A 14,955-nucleotide genomic window follows, 5' to 3' on the forward strand; every position below is an offset into this window, starting at 1 on the left:
GGGGAAGGGGGCGGGGCCTCCCCCTTGCAGCGCGGCGCTGATTGGCCGGCGGCGCGTCAGGTGGCGGCGCGCGTGACGCGGGGCGGCCGGGGGAGGAGGCAAGATGGCGGCGGCGGCGGGTGGCAGCGGCTGGGCCTCGGTGTGTGAGAAGTTCCGCACCGCCCGGACTCTGTCTACCGTGGAGTCCCGCAAGGACCCGGAGACCGAGCCCTACCGCTCCAAATACAGCGCCCGGGCCCTGCTGCAGGAGGTCAAACAGCTGCTGAGCGCCGCCGAGGAAGGCGACGAGGCGCGGCTGCTGGCCGTGCGGCGGGCCGTGCTGGAGTACGAGCTGGGCGTCAACCACACCGACACCGAGGAGCTCTCGGCCGGCGAGGAGCACTTGCAGCGCTGCACGCAGCTGCTGGAGCCCCACCGCCTCTCCCCAGACTGCGTCTCCCTCTACATACAGGCCCAGGTGGGCTGGGGCTGTGCAGGCCGCAGGCTCTGAGGGGCCCGTGGTGTGTTCGGGTGGTGTGAGGTGGTGGGACTTATCCTGGTTTGAGGTAAAACGGCGGCCAGTCCAGCCCAAACCGTGACAGGGATGCCGTCGCTGTGGGCCGTGCTGTGTGGTCACTGCAAACGGGGCAAGGGAGATTGGTTGCACCCCTGATGGGTAAGGCTTGTTTAATAATAATAATCATCAGGGCTGCTGGCGTTTACTTTGTGCCCGAAGAAATAATTCACCGGTGAGGGCTGTGGAGGGATGCTGTTCTCTTCCAAGCTAGCTGCTGATGCCTCCGGGTGTGCAGAGCGTCTAGCAACGTGTTCTCTTCACAGAAGTGGGGTGTTGCCAAGGCAGTGCCCTCTTAAACGTAGACGGAGATGGGACTTGTAAGAGCTGAGCAAGAATAGATTAGTAGAAGACCTTAGTATGCCCAGAACTTGCTTGTGATGCCTTAACTGTCATTTGCTGTCAAAGTAAAGTTGGGAGATGCTTTTATTTATGTGGTATCCTCAAAAGGTAAATGGTTTGCAAAAGTTGTCACCTGTTTGCTTTTCAGCCTCGCCTGTTCTCTCTTAATCTGCTATATTTCATTCCAGATGGGTAAATATGGTTTTATAGGGTTAGAAGTAGTAATATCCACCTCTTTTATTCTGAAGAAAATAATACTGTTAACAGAATTGTTTCTTACGATATGAAGATTCACAAAAGAATTAACCAGTCCATTGTGGCAGCTGGTGTGTAGTTGGATATCTATCTCTAGACTTTAAATTAAATAGAACAGTTATTTAGATGTCTTTGTCAAAAACGTTTGCTTTAATTAGCAAAAGCTCAGTAGTATTTCCTTGTTAAACGTGGCAAAACTGTCAAGGAATTGTCTGTTCGCATGAAAAGGCACTAGTTATACCATGACTTGTCTTACATCTGTTAAATTAACTGAGTTGTCTGGAACTCGTGAGGTTACACCTGCTCGTTGTCCTTCAGTGTGATGGTTTGGGTACACTGCTACAAATCCGTTTCCTGTTACAAGATCGGAGATTGCTTGAGAAGCCAGTCGAAATGAGACAACATCTTCCCGGTGTGCGTTGCTGGGGAGTTGTTGCTTTTGTGGCTGAGGGCTAGGGATTCCCCTGCGCTTTTGAATTGGTACGTTGGAAAGCAGTCCTTCTCTCTGCTGGATGAACGTTTGCATGGATTTTCCTGTTTTGGGGCCTTTAGGAAAACAGCAGGGTGAAGTTTCTGTGTTATGCATGTGAGGTGCTGTGGTCCACCAGTAAACAGCTCTGCTGTTGTCTGTCTGGCGCTGTCGTCAGGCAGCTGAGAGCAGTGATGGCAAATGAGCACGTCCTCAGCTCTCCGTCCCAAGGGCTGTGAAAGACGAGTATTTGATTAAAAACATTTCTGATATAAAAGCAGTAATTGTCCGCGTTCTGGGACGTATACAGCATGTTGTCACCACACTGACTTCTATTTTGAAAGAAAGAGCGTTCCTTTTCCCTGCAGGGCCTGTTTCTGTAGCCCTGCTTCTAATTTCCGAGCTTCTGCTTAAGGATGTTTATCAGTTTGTGTCTAATAAAATTTGGTCCGTTCCACTGCTCGGCCGTGGGCAAAGTATTTCTGTTCATAAACATCATGCTACGCGGTGCTTTCTTATAATAAAATAAATGGAATTGAAAGGAACGCGGGGCTGGCACACAACTACAGATTTTAACTCTTTTGAACGTGTTTTTTTTTGGCCATGTTGGATTCTGTAACAACATTATCTAGGAATTTAATTAGCACTTCAGCAATTCAGTTATTAATGCCTTCATCTTATTGATAAAATTAGAGGCACTTTTTGTAAAAGGTGGGTTCACAGATGCAGTAACATTACTGTGTATGTTGCTGTAATTTAGATTTGAAGGCAGTAATCTGTAGCTTTTGTATTTTAATGGCTCTTTTAATCTCTTTTCATCGTTGAAAATACACAAGCATTCATTCCTAGTATATCTTTTTCCTGTCAGATTTTTCTACAGTCATGATGACAAATTTCTTCTTCCTTGGTTCTTTTTATAATACTCGTATACGATATAAAAGCTGCATGAATCAGATGCAGAAAATACTGTATGGAAAAAGCTTGTTATTTGAACACACCAGTTCTTATTTAGCAGACTAAACACAGAACGTTACAGTTTGTGAGGTGAGTTTTGTAAGTGTTTGCTGCTGTGTGAAAACACTCCCTTTTGAGCAACTTGCGATAAAATGGCTGGGCACGATTTTTGCTTTTTGAAATCCATTGTATTAGAACATATATCTATATATAGGGATGAAGACTGATAAAATGTGTAATGTAAATGGAATATAATGGGAAAATAACTAATTTTTCTGCTTACCTTTAGAACAATCTAGGTATCCTCTGGTCCTTAAGGGATGAAATTAAAACTGCGCAAACTTACTTGGAATCTGCAGAAGCCTTGTATAATCAATACATGAAAGAGGTACTGTATTTATTAATATTGCAGCAGGGCTTACTCTCATGTGCCACCTACAGTTCTAGTAATCTTTGAAAAAAATGTACAATGGAACTTGAGATTCTGCACTTTATACTGGCTGCTCTGATACTTTTGAAAAGTGACATGATTTGTATTGCTACTGTAAGAGGAGGCAAACTAGAGGATCACTTGTTCATTTCAAAATGGGGTTATTCAGGAAAATAATTTTGCTCAAAAGTAACGGTCCTCTTTGAAAGCTTGAGTTGATAATCCAGAGTTGAAGCCAGGTAGAATTAGGCTTTTAATTAAGACTGTTGTTAACCTTATCTGGGAAATGCTGTAAAACCACAATCTACTGCTTTCAGTGGGAAAAGGAAACAAAACTGTAATATTTGCGTGGTTTGCTCTGACCGTGCACAGTTTTCGTAGAAGCAAGTAGTTCAGTTCCATATCCAAGGGGACAATCTTACAAACAGCTAAACCTCTCATGCATATTAAACAACCTTTTGAGTTGTGGATTCTTCTGTGTATCAACAAAGACTCCCTTGTGCTATTTTTAAACTCTTTGGAAAGCTGTTCCTAAACTGACTTGCCTTAGGGACAGTTTGTGAGTGAACTAAAAACATTTGTGGCCTTAAAGGAACAGTATCTGTGTCTCAGGACAGCTATAAAGGTTGAACAGAACTTAGTTTCATGGAATTACAGTTCAGGTTTTCACAGAATTACAGAATCACAGAATTGTAGGGGTTGGAAGGGACCTTCGGAGATCGTCTAGTCCAACCCTCCTGCCCAAGCAGGTTCACCCATAGCAGGCTGGGCAGGAACGTGTCCAGGTGGGGTTTGAATATCTCCAGAGAAGGAGACTCCACAACCTCTCTGGGCAGCCTGTTCTCTGGTCTCTGGCACCCTCAAGGTAAAGATGTTTTTCTGCACGTTCAGGTGAAACTTCCTGTGTTTCAGCTTGTGTCCGTTGCCCCTTGTCTTGTCACTGAGCGCCACTGAGAAGAGCCTGACCCCATCTTCGTGGCACTTGCCCTTTAGATATTTATAAGTGTTGGTAAGGTTCCCCCTCAGTCTTCTCTTCTCCAGGCTGAACAGACCCAGGTGTCTCAGCCTTTCCTCATAAAAGAGGTACTCCATTCCCTTGATCGTCTTTATAGGCTTCTGCTGGGCTCTTTCCAGCAGTTCCCTGTCCTTGAACTGGGAAGCCCAGAACTAGACACAGTACTCCAGATGGGGCCTCACCAGGGCAGAGCAGAGGGGGAGGATGAACCTCCCTCGACCTGCTGGCCCTGTTCTTTTTAATGCAGCCCAGGAGACCATTGGCCTTCTTGGCCACAAGGGCACACTGCTGGCTCATGGTCAATTTGTCCACCAGGACTCCCAGGTCACTCTTTACAGAGCTGCTCTCCAGCAGGTCAGCCCCCAGCCTGTCCTGGTGCAGGGGGTTATTCCTCCCCAGGTGCAGCACCCTACACTTGCCCTTGTTGAATTTCATCAGGTTTCTCTCTGCCCAACTCTCCAGCCTGTCTAGGTCTCGCTGGATGGCGGCAGAGCCTTCTGGTGTGTCAGCCACCCCTCCCAGTTTTCTATCATCAGCAAACGTGCTGAGGGTACACTCTGTCCCTTCATCCAGGTCATTGATGAATATGTTGAAGAAGACCGGGCCCAGTACTGACCCCTGGGGAACATGAACTTGGTTTATAGCACAAATTATTCTTGTGGAAATTTCAGGATGGGTTAGTCTTTATCGGTTGGTTACAGCCATATTCCCTCTAGATGAGTTGGTCTAACTAGAGATACTACATCTCTCTACAGACCCTCTCTCTCATTAATTCCTGATGTTCAACTTTGATATTTATACCCAGGCAGGTATGATATTGTTAGCTTCCACATAATCTCTGAAAGATTCCGGCAGTTGCTCCAGTGTTTGTGAAATAGAACTGTTACTACCATATTTTTCAGTAGATTAAACAATGCTGCCAAATACTTCACATTTTCACTGTGGACTTTTCTGAAACAGTTAATTTTTGTTGGTAGTGGCTAGTGAATATTCCTCCTGGGGCTTTGCTGCCTGACTAGTGTATAGATATATGACTGTTATTAAGCCCACATCAGATCATTTGTCACACTTTGTTGCCCAACATTTTTTAATTTGCCACTTATATTTCAGGGGGTTATAGAATATGTCAAACATAGCTATGCCTAAAGATTTTTTTTTTTTTTAATTAACTACAACAAAAGACTGGTTTTGTGGTAGCTTTATTGGACTTGTGTCACGTTCCTCTGAAGATACTGAACTGTATTTGACATAATCTGCAGAGAATTAACAAAAAAACCAAATCAACCAACCCCCCTAGAAAACCCCACAGGGCATGGGAGAACTTGTCTAACTGCTTAATGGTTTATAAAGAGGACTCGAGTTCCTTGCAGTGGTGTTTGATCTTTAGGATTTGTACAGCCATGTCAACATTCATCACTCACAAATCATGAAACTGTGAATATACTTTTCTTAACATTGTCCGTTTTTAGGCTATCAGGCCTTCCTGTCTGGGAATCTTTGGTAAACTGTTGATGATTAAGGTGTTTTCCTGAACTGGTGGATTTAGTTTTTTACTGTGCGAGAACAACCACAAACCGACAGATGAAATGCAGAGTAAAAAATGGGTTTTTGTTATCTCACCAACTGTGTGATTGGCAGAGGCGCACACGTGGGGGACGCAGGCACTGCAGAGCTCAGCCTGTGATAGAGGATCACCAAAACTGCTGTTCTCACCTGTTTTCCAGGAATTCATGCAGGTGTAGTTTACCACTTTGATCTTTCCCACAGCAGGGCAGAAATCTCAGGCGTGTTTGGTGGGGTGCCTCTCAGTCTGTCTCAGGCCTATGTTACCTAAACACAGCCGTTCTACTTGCCAGACACACAAGACTAAATTATTAGTATGATATATGTGTTTTTCTACACCCCAGCTGCCAGTCACTGGAGCATGTTTACAATCCTCCTTGCCAATCTTCCCTTATTTTCCCACATTGTACTAATTGGGTTTAGTTAACTTACAAATTGTGTGGGGTTGGGTATTTTTCCTCCTAAAAATGAAAAACCAAGGCAATAATAAGGAGAAAAAAAAAATTTGGTAGAGTTAGAAGATCCTTTTCCTTTCTGCTTCTGAGTGCTTTAAGTTCATATCTATTTTTAAATTCTTTTCAAAACATAATTAGTTGTTTTAACAGTATCTTGCTGCTAGGAAAGCTGTTTGATTGTACAGTGAAAATCTGAGGGTGCTAAACTGTATGAGCAGGAGCTTGGGCTAATGAAGTCCCAGCTGGAAGAGGAGAGTTGCGGAGGTCTTCCTTGGGATGATTAAAGGCATAAGGCTTGACACCAGAAGATAAATCTATAGATACAGGAAGGAAGGAGAGAAGGGTCTCATTTACTGTATCATTTTAATTGCTTTCTTTGTTAATATCAGAAATACCAGGTCCTGGTCTTGCCAGAATACACTGCAAATCTTGGTGGAAGGTTTGGGAGCCTTTGTAAGGTTGTAAGCTTTTGTATCTCTAAAGAAAACAAGACGGAGGGCTTTAAATTCACATCTTGGGAAATAATAAAGTATACACAGAAAACTCTAAAGATTGAAACATTACATAAAAATCTACACCTCTGGTAGGCTAAACACTCTTATTTGTCCCTATCTGTTTCAGACCCATTTGTCCATCTTTGAAGATGAATAAAACATCTCCGTTAAGAGCAAGCAAACAAATCCCTTCAGGTTTTTTTTTTCTAATGAGAAGAAATACAAACATAAGAGTATGTTTTCTTCCCTACAAAGTGAATGCATTCTTTGCCCGTGTTCCTGTTCCTGCCTGAGTCCATATTATTTTATAAAAAGTATTTCTCTGGACTGCTTTTTATTTGTTGCCTTACTTTCTCTCGGGCTAAGAAATAAACGGTGTCAGGAAAGTTGTATGCTAAACCGGGCTGTGTTGCTAGCAGACATGTTGAACATCCTTCAGGATGCACTGTGTAATGGAAAAAAGCCACCTTTAGAAAAACACCTTCATTTGAAGTGTTTTAGAATTAGCATCTGAACTTATTCGCAATCACAAAAGGAATGAGATAAGCACAGACTAATAGGACTTTGCCATGAGCAATGTTAATCTGTTGGGCTTGCCAGTTGTGCTAACTAACTTCATTGACAATTGGTTTAAAGCAAGATTGAACACAGCACTACAGAAAGATGTATAGGTGTCACCGTTCTGCATTAATCTCAGAAACTAATGCCATAGAATACACAAAAAACGCCATTTAAAATCCGTTATTTCTGTGTGTACAGCAGTATCTTACTTTCCGTTCTTGATCAAGAAAAATAAGCTATTTTGTACATGTCACAAGATCTATCTCTGTATGAGGATTCTGACAGAACTCACAGTTAAAAAAAGCACTTCTAAATGAAGTACTTCACATCGTTAATAACTTGCATATAGGTCATGCCTTATATCAAAGTTTAGCAGCTTCATCCTCCAAAGTACCTGCCTGTTTTCTCATTCATGTATTTGAGTAAATAGTCTTACCAGCTTGTGAATAAAGAGAGTCATTTCACAGTCTTTACAGCAGGTCTGCTGGGTGCTCTCTGCACATAATGTTCTTTGCAGTACTTCTTTCCGGGTGTTTTCTTGTTACTGATTAGTGCAGCTGGGCAAACAAGTATTTCACGCTTGAAGGCATCCTTGGTATTAAATTGATGCTTTAAAAACCATTATGTTACTGTATAAAATAAAGACACCTGATTATAGTCTTGCAGTATCCAGGTTGAGTGTTTCTGGTGCAGGCAGCATGCATTAATTTAGAAGTACAAAAGCAGAAGTCTTTGAGAAGCTGAAAAACTTGTAATTCTCTGTGGAATTGTGGCTTTCATCCAAATCTGCTGAGGTTTGTGGAATTGCTCCAGAGGTGGGACACTGAGAATAGATGTAGATGCATTATATGAAGTTTTGTTGAATTTGGGATTGAAAAATGGTAAATCTTCTGTAGCCAGAAGAGGGAGCGCTATGTCGCAAAGCAAGAGAAATGTCGTTGGCTGAATGTATCATATGCTCTTGCAGGATGGAAATCCTCCCCTGGATCCCAGTGAACATTTCATGGCAGAAGAAGAAAAAATCACAGACCAAGAAAGATCCAAAAGGTAGGTGCATAGCAGCATACCTAGATTATGATTACTTTTGTAATTTATGAGGGTGTGTTTAGGGAGGAGAAAGAGGGAGGAAAAAAAAAAAGAAGAAATCTAAAGAGATCGTTGTTTTTTCCAGATTTGAAAAAGCCTATACACATACTCTGTATTATCTGGCACAAGTCTACCAGCACCTGGAGATGATTGAGAAGGCTGCTCAGTATTGCCATACTACTCTTAAACGACAGCTTGAGTATTGTGGCTACCACCCAGTAGAATGGGCACTCAATGCCGCTACTTTGTCACAGTACTATCTCTCTAAGGTAATACACTTCACGTTTTCCTGCCATAATTAAAACCGTCAAGTAAGTCAATTGTTTAAACAGCTGTTTGAGACAGAGCTCCATGTCAAATTAAAAATGTGCTGCTATAAGACCACGAGTTCTGATATGAAACATCTGTGAGTATTTTCTGAAGAGGATGTAGTGGCTTTCCTGTGGTGTTGGGATGGGAGTGGGAGAAATGAGCAGGTATGTAGATATAAGAAAAGCTCTATAGTTCATGAAGTATCAGCAGTGATGTGACATGATGACCGTAAGTAACATTTTAAGGTTATAATCACTTAATTTAAAATTGGTTCTTTTAATCGTATTGTTCTCTAATAATAAAGAGTTTAAAAACAAAAACATCTGAGGGCCAAGGTATTGCACATGTATGTTTCCTGTGAATTAATGTCCTTTGAACCTTAGCATGTGCCACAGACTTGTTTGAGCCTGTGTGAACATTAAAGTGAATATATAAGATCGTAGCTGTTTGCTTCCGCACATCTGTGTCGATGCAAAATAATCTACTGTGTTAGGAAATGCTTCAGCTTTATTTAGGAATTTCTATATTCCAGACTCTTCAGATGCTCTTTTCTGATGCTTAAAAGACTTCTGCCATACCTAAGCCAGTTAATGCCAATTTCAATAGTAACTTGTAATTTCCATGCCTTTTTGATGCTTTGATAGCACTAATCATTAAACAGTGCACTGCCAAATATGAGTAAAGGAATGTAAATCTGACTCACAATGTTGTGTTGTGTGTCCAACTCGCTCTGACTAACAGCCCACGATACAATCTTTACCACAAGACATCACTTCCGTTACCATAAGGAAGCGATAATAGATCGGAACAGTGAAAATGTTCACAATGTTTGTATCTAATATTAAAAGCAAGGCTTGCTATTGTGGCTGTGGTAGAGAGAAAATGGTTGGTTAGAAAATACTGTATTCGGTAGTAGATGTGGAAAAATTGTGTCTTTTCTTCTGGTGTCCAGGGCAACATGCTCCAGAACCTCAGTTCTATCTTTTCCCTTGTGTTCATGTATCTTTACTGTCTGAGGGGGGGGGTTTAGCCAAGCTGGGACCAGTACTTGAGCTGTTTATACCAGTGATAAACGCTGCTGTTTCTGTTTCTCCCAGCAATGCTTTATGGAGGCCCGTCACTGTTTAGCAGCGGCCAGTGTTATCTTTAGCCAAGCTGGACAGGTGCCATCTGCTGAAGACAGTAAGTTCGTATAAAAGTTTTGAATAAAATACTGTGAATTAAGCATCATTCATATGTAATGGTAGAAGTGAAGTCTGGCAGCGGGTACAAAATTTAACCTGGTAAAGTGGAATGTTTCTGAAGAGCTGCTACTACAGTTTACAACTGGCTATGAGTAAACACCGTGAGGAAAAACTCTTAGTGCTTCTTGTTGGTGTCTGAGAAAGCATGCCACAATAAAAGTGAAATTTAAAACAATATCCATTTCACTAGTGGCAACGTCTCTGTTCACCCACTTATTCTTGGACATGTGCTTAAAATGCAGCTTCTCCATGATCAGAGGGCAATGATTCAATGAACCAAACCAGATGCTTCCAGGGAATAGTTTTAAAAGAGGGAGGGAAACTGAAGCTCTTAAAAACCCTGAATCCAAAAGTTACTTGTATTTTCTTTTGTTGCTGGATGGTGCAGCCTCATTAACAGGTATTTTGGAGTTGTAGCTCCCCTCCTTATTGTTTTGGGTATTGATGCAAAGGAACAACCTTGCCATTCAGCACAAAGATCAATAAAAGAAACTTTTAGAGAACTAACCACAAGTTTAAGGACTTGGGATTAGATGATAGTGTCAGTATTCAACATAAATCATCTGTTTTAGGCTTAGTCTTTGCTTATCTATAGCACAGCCTTTTACACTCTAGTCCACTTTAGTCTTGGGCAACTGAAAGCTTCAAATCAATCGAGCTTTAACTCATGGAGAGTGAGCAAGTACTCAGGGTAGCCCCTGTGTGAGTTCCTAACTCTGACTTGGAACAGTGAATATATTGGTTAACTTTTAATGGTTTGAGCTGTTTAGAACACAAGTTCTTCAATCCACGGATGTTATTTCAGGTTAAAATATAACCCGAATAGACACAACTGAGTTTTAGTTAATTGAATGTCAGTGACAGTACATTAATTGCTTTTAGTATTTCTCTTAGTATTTCTCTGAACTCTGTGCAGTTGTCTGTCTTACTATTTAAATACTTTGAGGATGACATTCAAAAGCTTTTTACTGTCAGGGAAACAGGGCCGTCAAGAGTCAGGTTATGCTAATCTGGTAAGCCCGTTGAAATCAGTAGTTTACAAAATACTTAGTAGGTCTGAATCGGTGTTTGTGGGCTTCTATGGCTACCCGACTGCACAGTTGTCGGCATTCATTAATAGGGTACTTAAGCCAAAAAAATGAGGTTATGTTTTCGGTAGGTGTGTAGAAACATACAGTCAGTTATGGTCTCAAATTCAGGTGCAACACTGGAAGCAGTAGATAAGAGTCCTAATTTTAGTTGTACTCTATAGATTTCGATTTTTTTTTTTTTTTTTTTTTGTGTATGTGCGACTTTTGGTCAAGTCAACTAACTTCTCTCTTGACTTCCTCCTACACCAAACGGGAGTAGTGATATTTGTGTTTGTTTCAGCGGAGTAAATGTTTATCCTGTTTTCCCTTCCTTTTCATGGTACAGAGGGCTGGGCTGTGGACTTCTGAAGATCACTATGCAGAAAGTTCTAACTTACAGAAAGACTAATACACACAGTCAGCACAGACCACTCTCAAGCACGTTCGTTTTGTCATGTTAATCGGAATATAAAGAAACAGAGATACTAAGTAAAGGTGCCTTTTCTCAAATTAGCACCAATTCTTATTTCCTTAATAAGAACAACTTGATTGGCTCTAATAGAAGATAACGAACACAGTAGATCTGAACCTGAAGTTGGCTTTTTATTTGGTGAACAAGAATGCTAGCGTCCCCTCCTTGTTCAGCTGACTCCCTGCCTTTTGCCTAGAGACTGGGAAATGAGTTCTCTTTGAAATCCATTCAATTTCTGAAAATGTTATCTTGAGACATCGGCAGTACTGCTACTTGTAACAGTGGGGAGCAAACTACAGAAGTTGTAGAGCTAATAAATCTAATGTTGGTACCAGGTAGATTAAGTAAAGGAAGTATCCCCTATTTTTGTTGTCTTTTTCGGTAGCAAGTTTGGGGCCCATTGCAATACGAATGCCCTAATCATCCTCAGAAACAATGACTGGGCACGCAGCTGAATCTCAGAAAACAAATTGTCCCGATTTCTTGTTCTTATTACAAAGAGACTTGAAAATATTTTTCCAGTAAAATACCTCCAAGATCAAAAATCTCTTTAAACCTACTTTATGATCTACTTTTTTGGAAGAACTCATGCATGACAAATCCATGTTAATCTATATGATTTTTCTACCAGAGTGGCAGTTTACAGAATATAAACTATATTATAGTTATATAAACTAACATGGAAAACATGTTACTGTCTAAAAAGGAAGAAAAATTAATTAAATACAAGTAATGTATTCTTTGCATGTAACATTTGATGTTCTTGCTGGAGTGCTTGACTTCACTTAAGGTTTTTATGTGTTTGTGTCCATTCAATAGATGAAATGGAGCAAGACCAACAGGACCTTCGACAGAGAAAAGCTGAAATTGCAAGGTGCTGGATTAAATATTGCCTGAATCTTCTGCAAAGCGCTCGGAAATTACTTGAGGTAACCAAAAGTCTGTTCTGTAGCTGCTACTGTTTAGAAACAAAGTCTATTGTGGTGTTTGTAACAGGAATCAATTCATAGTTGGTAACAAATGATAATTGCCCAACGAATAATAGAATAAATGCTTGCAATATAGCAGGTGTTTCATAGTATACTTTGACTTTAATGCAGAATTTAGAAATAAGCAGGGATAGGAGATCAGCTCTAGTGTGATCAGTCTGCTGCTTGTAGAGCAACTCCACACATTTTCTCTACGCTGCATTTTCTTGCGGCTTGATTTGGCAGATTAGTCCTTGTTTAACTGCTAGTAAGAGCATCTTAATACGCAACAGTTTTGTGTGCTGATGTTCTCATTCGTTCAAGCCTTTGATTCGTTCAGGTATTAATTTCATTTATTCAATCATTCATTTGGATGTTTAAAACAGCATTTATTGAAATGCTTTGGAGAAGCAGGGCCTTTGGGCTTTACATGTATGGTTTTGGCTATATTGTCACACAAGGCAGGGACACTAAACTGTCTCAGTCGTATGTTTTTACACAATTGAGACTGTAATTTACATGATTTTTTGTGAGTATAAGGTCTAATATGGCAATGTGTCTTCTGTCTTGTTGCTAACTAGTTTGTTATTTCAAAGGCAATTCTTAAATAAAATGATTCAGTGTAAGTCACTCTTTGTAAGCCATGTGCATTTTTAATTAGTATGCTTTGTCATTTCAGGATAACATAGGAGAGCTGGATCCAGACAGGCAATTGGAACTTAAAGCCCAAAGGAAAAAAGAAGAGGATGAAAAAGAAAAGGGCAGGAAAAAAGCTGTCCTTTTTGGGACAAGTGATATATGTGACTCTGTTTTAGCCATGGAAGAGAAAGTGAGCAGTGTATATCCTTTAGATTTTCAAGAAGCCAGAGAAATCTTCCTAGTTGGTCAGAACTACGTTCTGGAAGCAAAAGAGTTCTTTCAGGTTGACGGTTATGTCACTGACCATATTGAAATTGTTCAGGATCACAGTGCTTTGTTTAAGGTACTTGCTTTCTTTGAAGAAGACTATGAGAGACGTTGCAAAATGCACAAGCGCAGACTAGACATGCTGGAGTCTATATATGTAGACTTGAATCCTCAGTACTATCTGTTGATTAGTAGGCAGCTTCAGTTTGAACTAGCTGACACCTATTATGAGATGATGGATTTAAAGATAGCTATTGGTAACAGGTTAGAGGAGCTAGACTCCCACACAATTAAAAAAATTAATTCTCTGGCTCAGTTAGCGATCAAATATTATGAACTCTTCTTAGACTCTTTGAGGAACCCAGATAGGGTGTTTCCTGAACAGCTTGAGGAAGATGTTCTTCGCCCTGCAATGGTGGCTAAATTTCATATTGCGCGACTGTATGGCAAGCTTATTACTTCGGATAGCAAAAAGCAACTGGAAAATATGCAGACATCATTGGAATATTACACATTTCTGGTAGACTATTGTGAGAAGTACCCAGATGCTGTCCGTGCCGTTGAAACTGAACTAGAACTCAGTAAGGAGATGGTGGGTCTTCTTCCAACAAGAATGGAGAGGCTGAGAGCAAAGCTCTGTCCATTCATATAAATACTTGCCTTGAAGGAAATGTGCACTATTAAAATGATATCTGTCAAAACCAGTGCTGCCAGACAGTTTCTGTACTGGCTGATAGAACTAAGGTGTCTACAGTTCGGGTGTCCACCTAGAGCCTGCAGTAGTGTAACTTTGTGAGAAACTCAGAGCTCTCCAGATCAGTAGCTCGCCCACACTAACGGTGTAAACTTTAAATGTAAAGTGAATGTCCAGCTAATGCTATGTATTGTTTGTCCGGGATGTAAATATAAACCTTTTCTCACTTAAGTTTTTTCCCTTTGGCATATGGTTCAGTTTCTAAATGTAGTGCTGTATGAAAATTGTTTCTTCTAAGAGAATCTGTTTCTCTAGGAAAATTTTTCTAAGAAACCTGAGGCACGTTCTTCCAACTAGAATATATTTTCTAACCTTTGTCTCCCCAAAAAACTTTATCCATATGAAGGGAAGGTTGTTATTTTCAATATTTATTTTGTATGTTGTTCAGTGTTTTCTTTTTTCTCCTTTTAATCCAAACCTAGTCGACAGAGGCTCAATAAATGGACTAGCTTGGCAAAATATTTTTTTCATAGTCCTTAGAATTCTGTTTCCTTGTGTCTTACTAAGATATGATATACATTACACCTTTGGCCAGAATAAATAGTTGTGAAAGTGTTTCTACCCGAGTGTCTCAGTAAAAACGTGCGCAATTGAAATGCTAGAACCAAGAGCAAGAAAGCAGCAAACTTTCTGGCTTGTGGTGGGAGGAGATGCCCTGCTCTTCATACGCTGTAGAGAATTGACAGGTAGAGGTGCTGTGCTCTAGTGCTCCAGACGGTTGCTGAATACAAGTTAGAAGCCTGGGATGCCATGGAAGGCTTCTTGCCTTGCGTTCTGTCGGGGAGCCCAGGTGCTGTCTTAACAGGAGCTGCAAGCAGGTACCTCTCTGAAGTTGCTCAATGTCCCAGTGCTGCTGAGGCGCTATTCAAAATCTGCCTGTGTGACCATCTATTGCTGACTTCTCTATTAAAGCTGTCCTGCTTCTCATTAAGGACCTGCTGATCTGGCAATGTTCCTGATCTTACACAAACTCTTACCTTTGCCTTGTTCTAATTGAGCCACCTATCCCTGTGTGGAAGACTGGGCTGCATTTCTGACCCAAAATGTACACA

The 14,955-nt window shown here is 41.0% G+C and overlaps 1 protein-coding gene across 1 annotated transcript; it reads left to right on the forward strand.

Annotated features, from left to right (window-relative positions):
• Positions 1-90: 90 nt before the first annotated feature.
• Positions 91-14,463, forward strand: KIFBP (kinesin family binding protein). The gene is made up of 7 exons (XM_074154698.1): positions 91-457; positions 2,863-2,961; positions 8,059-8,138; positions 8,263-8,446; positions 9,587-9,671; positions 12,095-12,204; positions 12,923-14,463. The coding sequence occupies exons 1-7, from the start codon at positions 104-106 to the stop codon at positions 13,799-13,801; spliced, it is 1,791 nt and encodes a 596-aa protein (XP_074010799.1). The 5' UTR covers positions 91-103; the 3' UTR covers positions 13,802-14,463.
• Positions 14,464-14,955: the final 492 nt, after the last annotated feature.

The sequence above is a fragment of the Numenius arquata genome, chromosome 10, assembly GCF_964106895.1.
Source record: "Numenius arquata chromosome 10, bNumArq3.hap1.1, whole genome shotgun sequence".
Lineage (NCBI taxonomy): Eukaryota > Metazoa > Chordata > Aves > Charadriiformes > Scolopacidae > Numenius > Numenius arquata.

Excerpts from the sequence above, each read along its gene's own strand:
- KIFBP (XM_074154698.1), top strand. The coding sequence starts at position 104 with ATGGCGGCGGCGGCGGGTGGCAGCGGCTGGGCCTCGGTGTGTGAGAAG. Across the intron at positions 458-2,862 it reads CCCTCTACATACAGGCCCAG|AACAATCTAGGTATCCTCTG; the intron begins GTGGGCTGGGGC and ends GCTTACCTTTAG. Across the intron at positions 12,205-12,922 it reads GCGCTCGGAAATTACTTGAG|GATAACATAGGAGAGCTGGA; the intron begins GTAACCAAAAGT and ends TTGTCATTTCAG.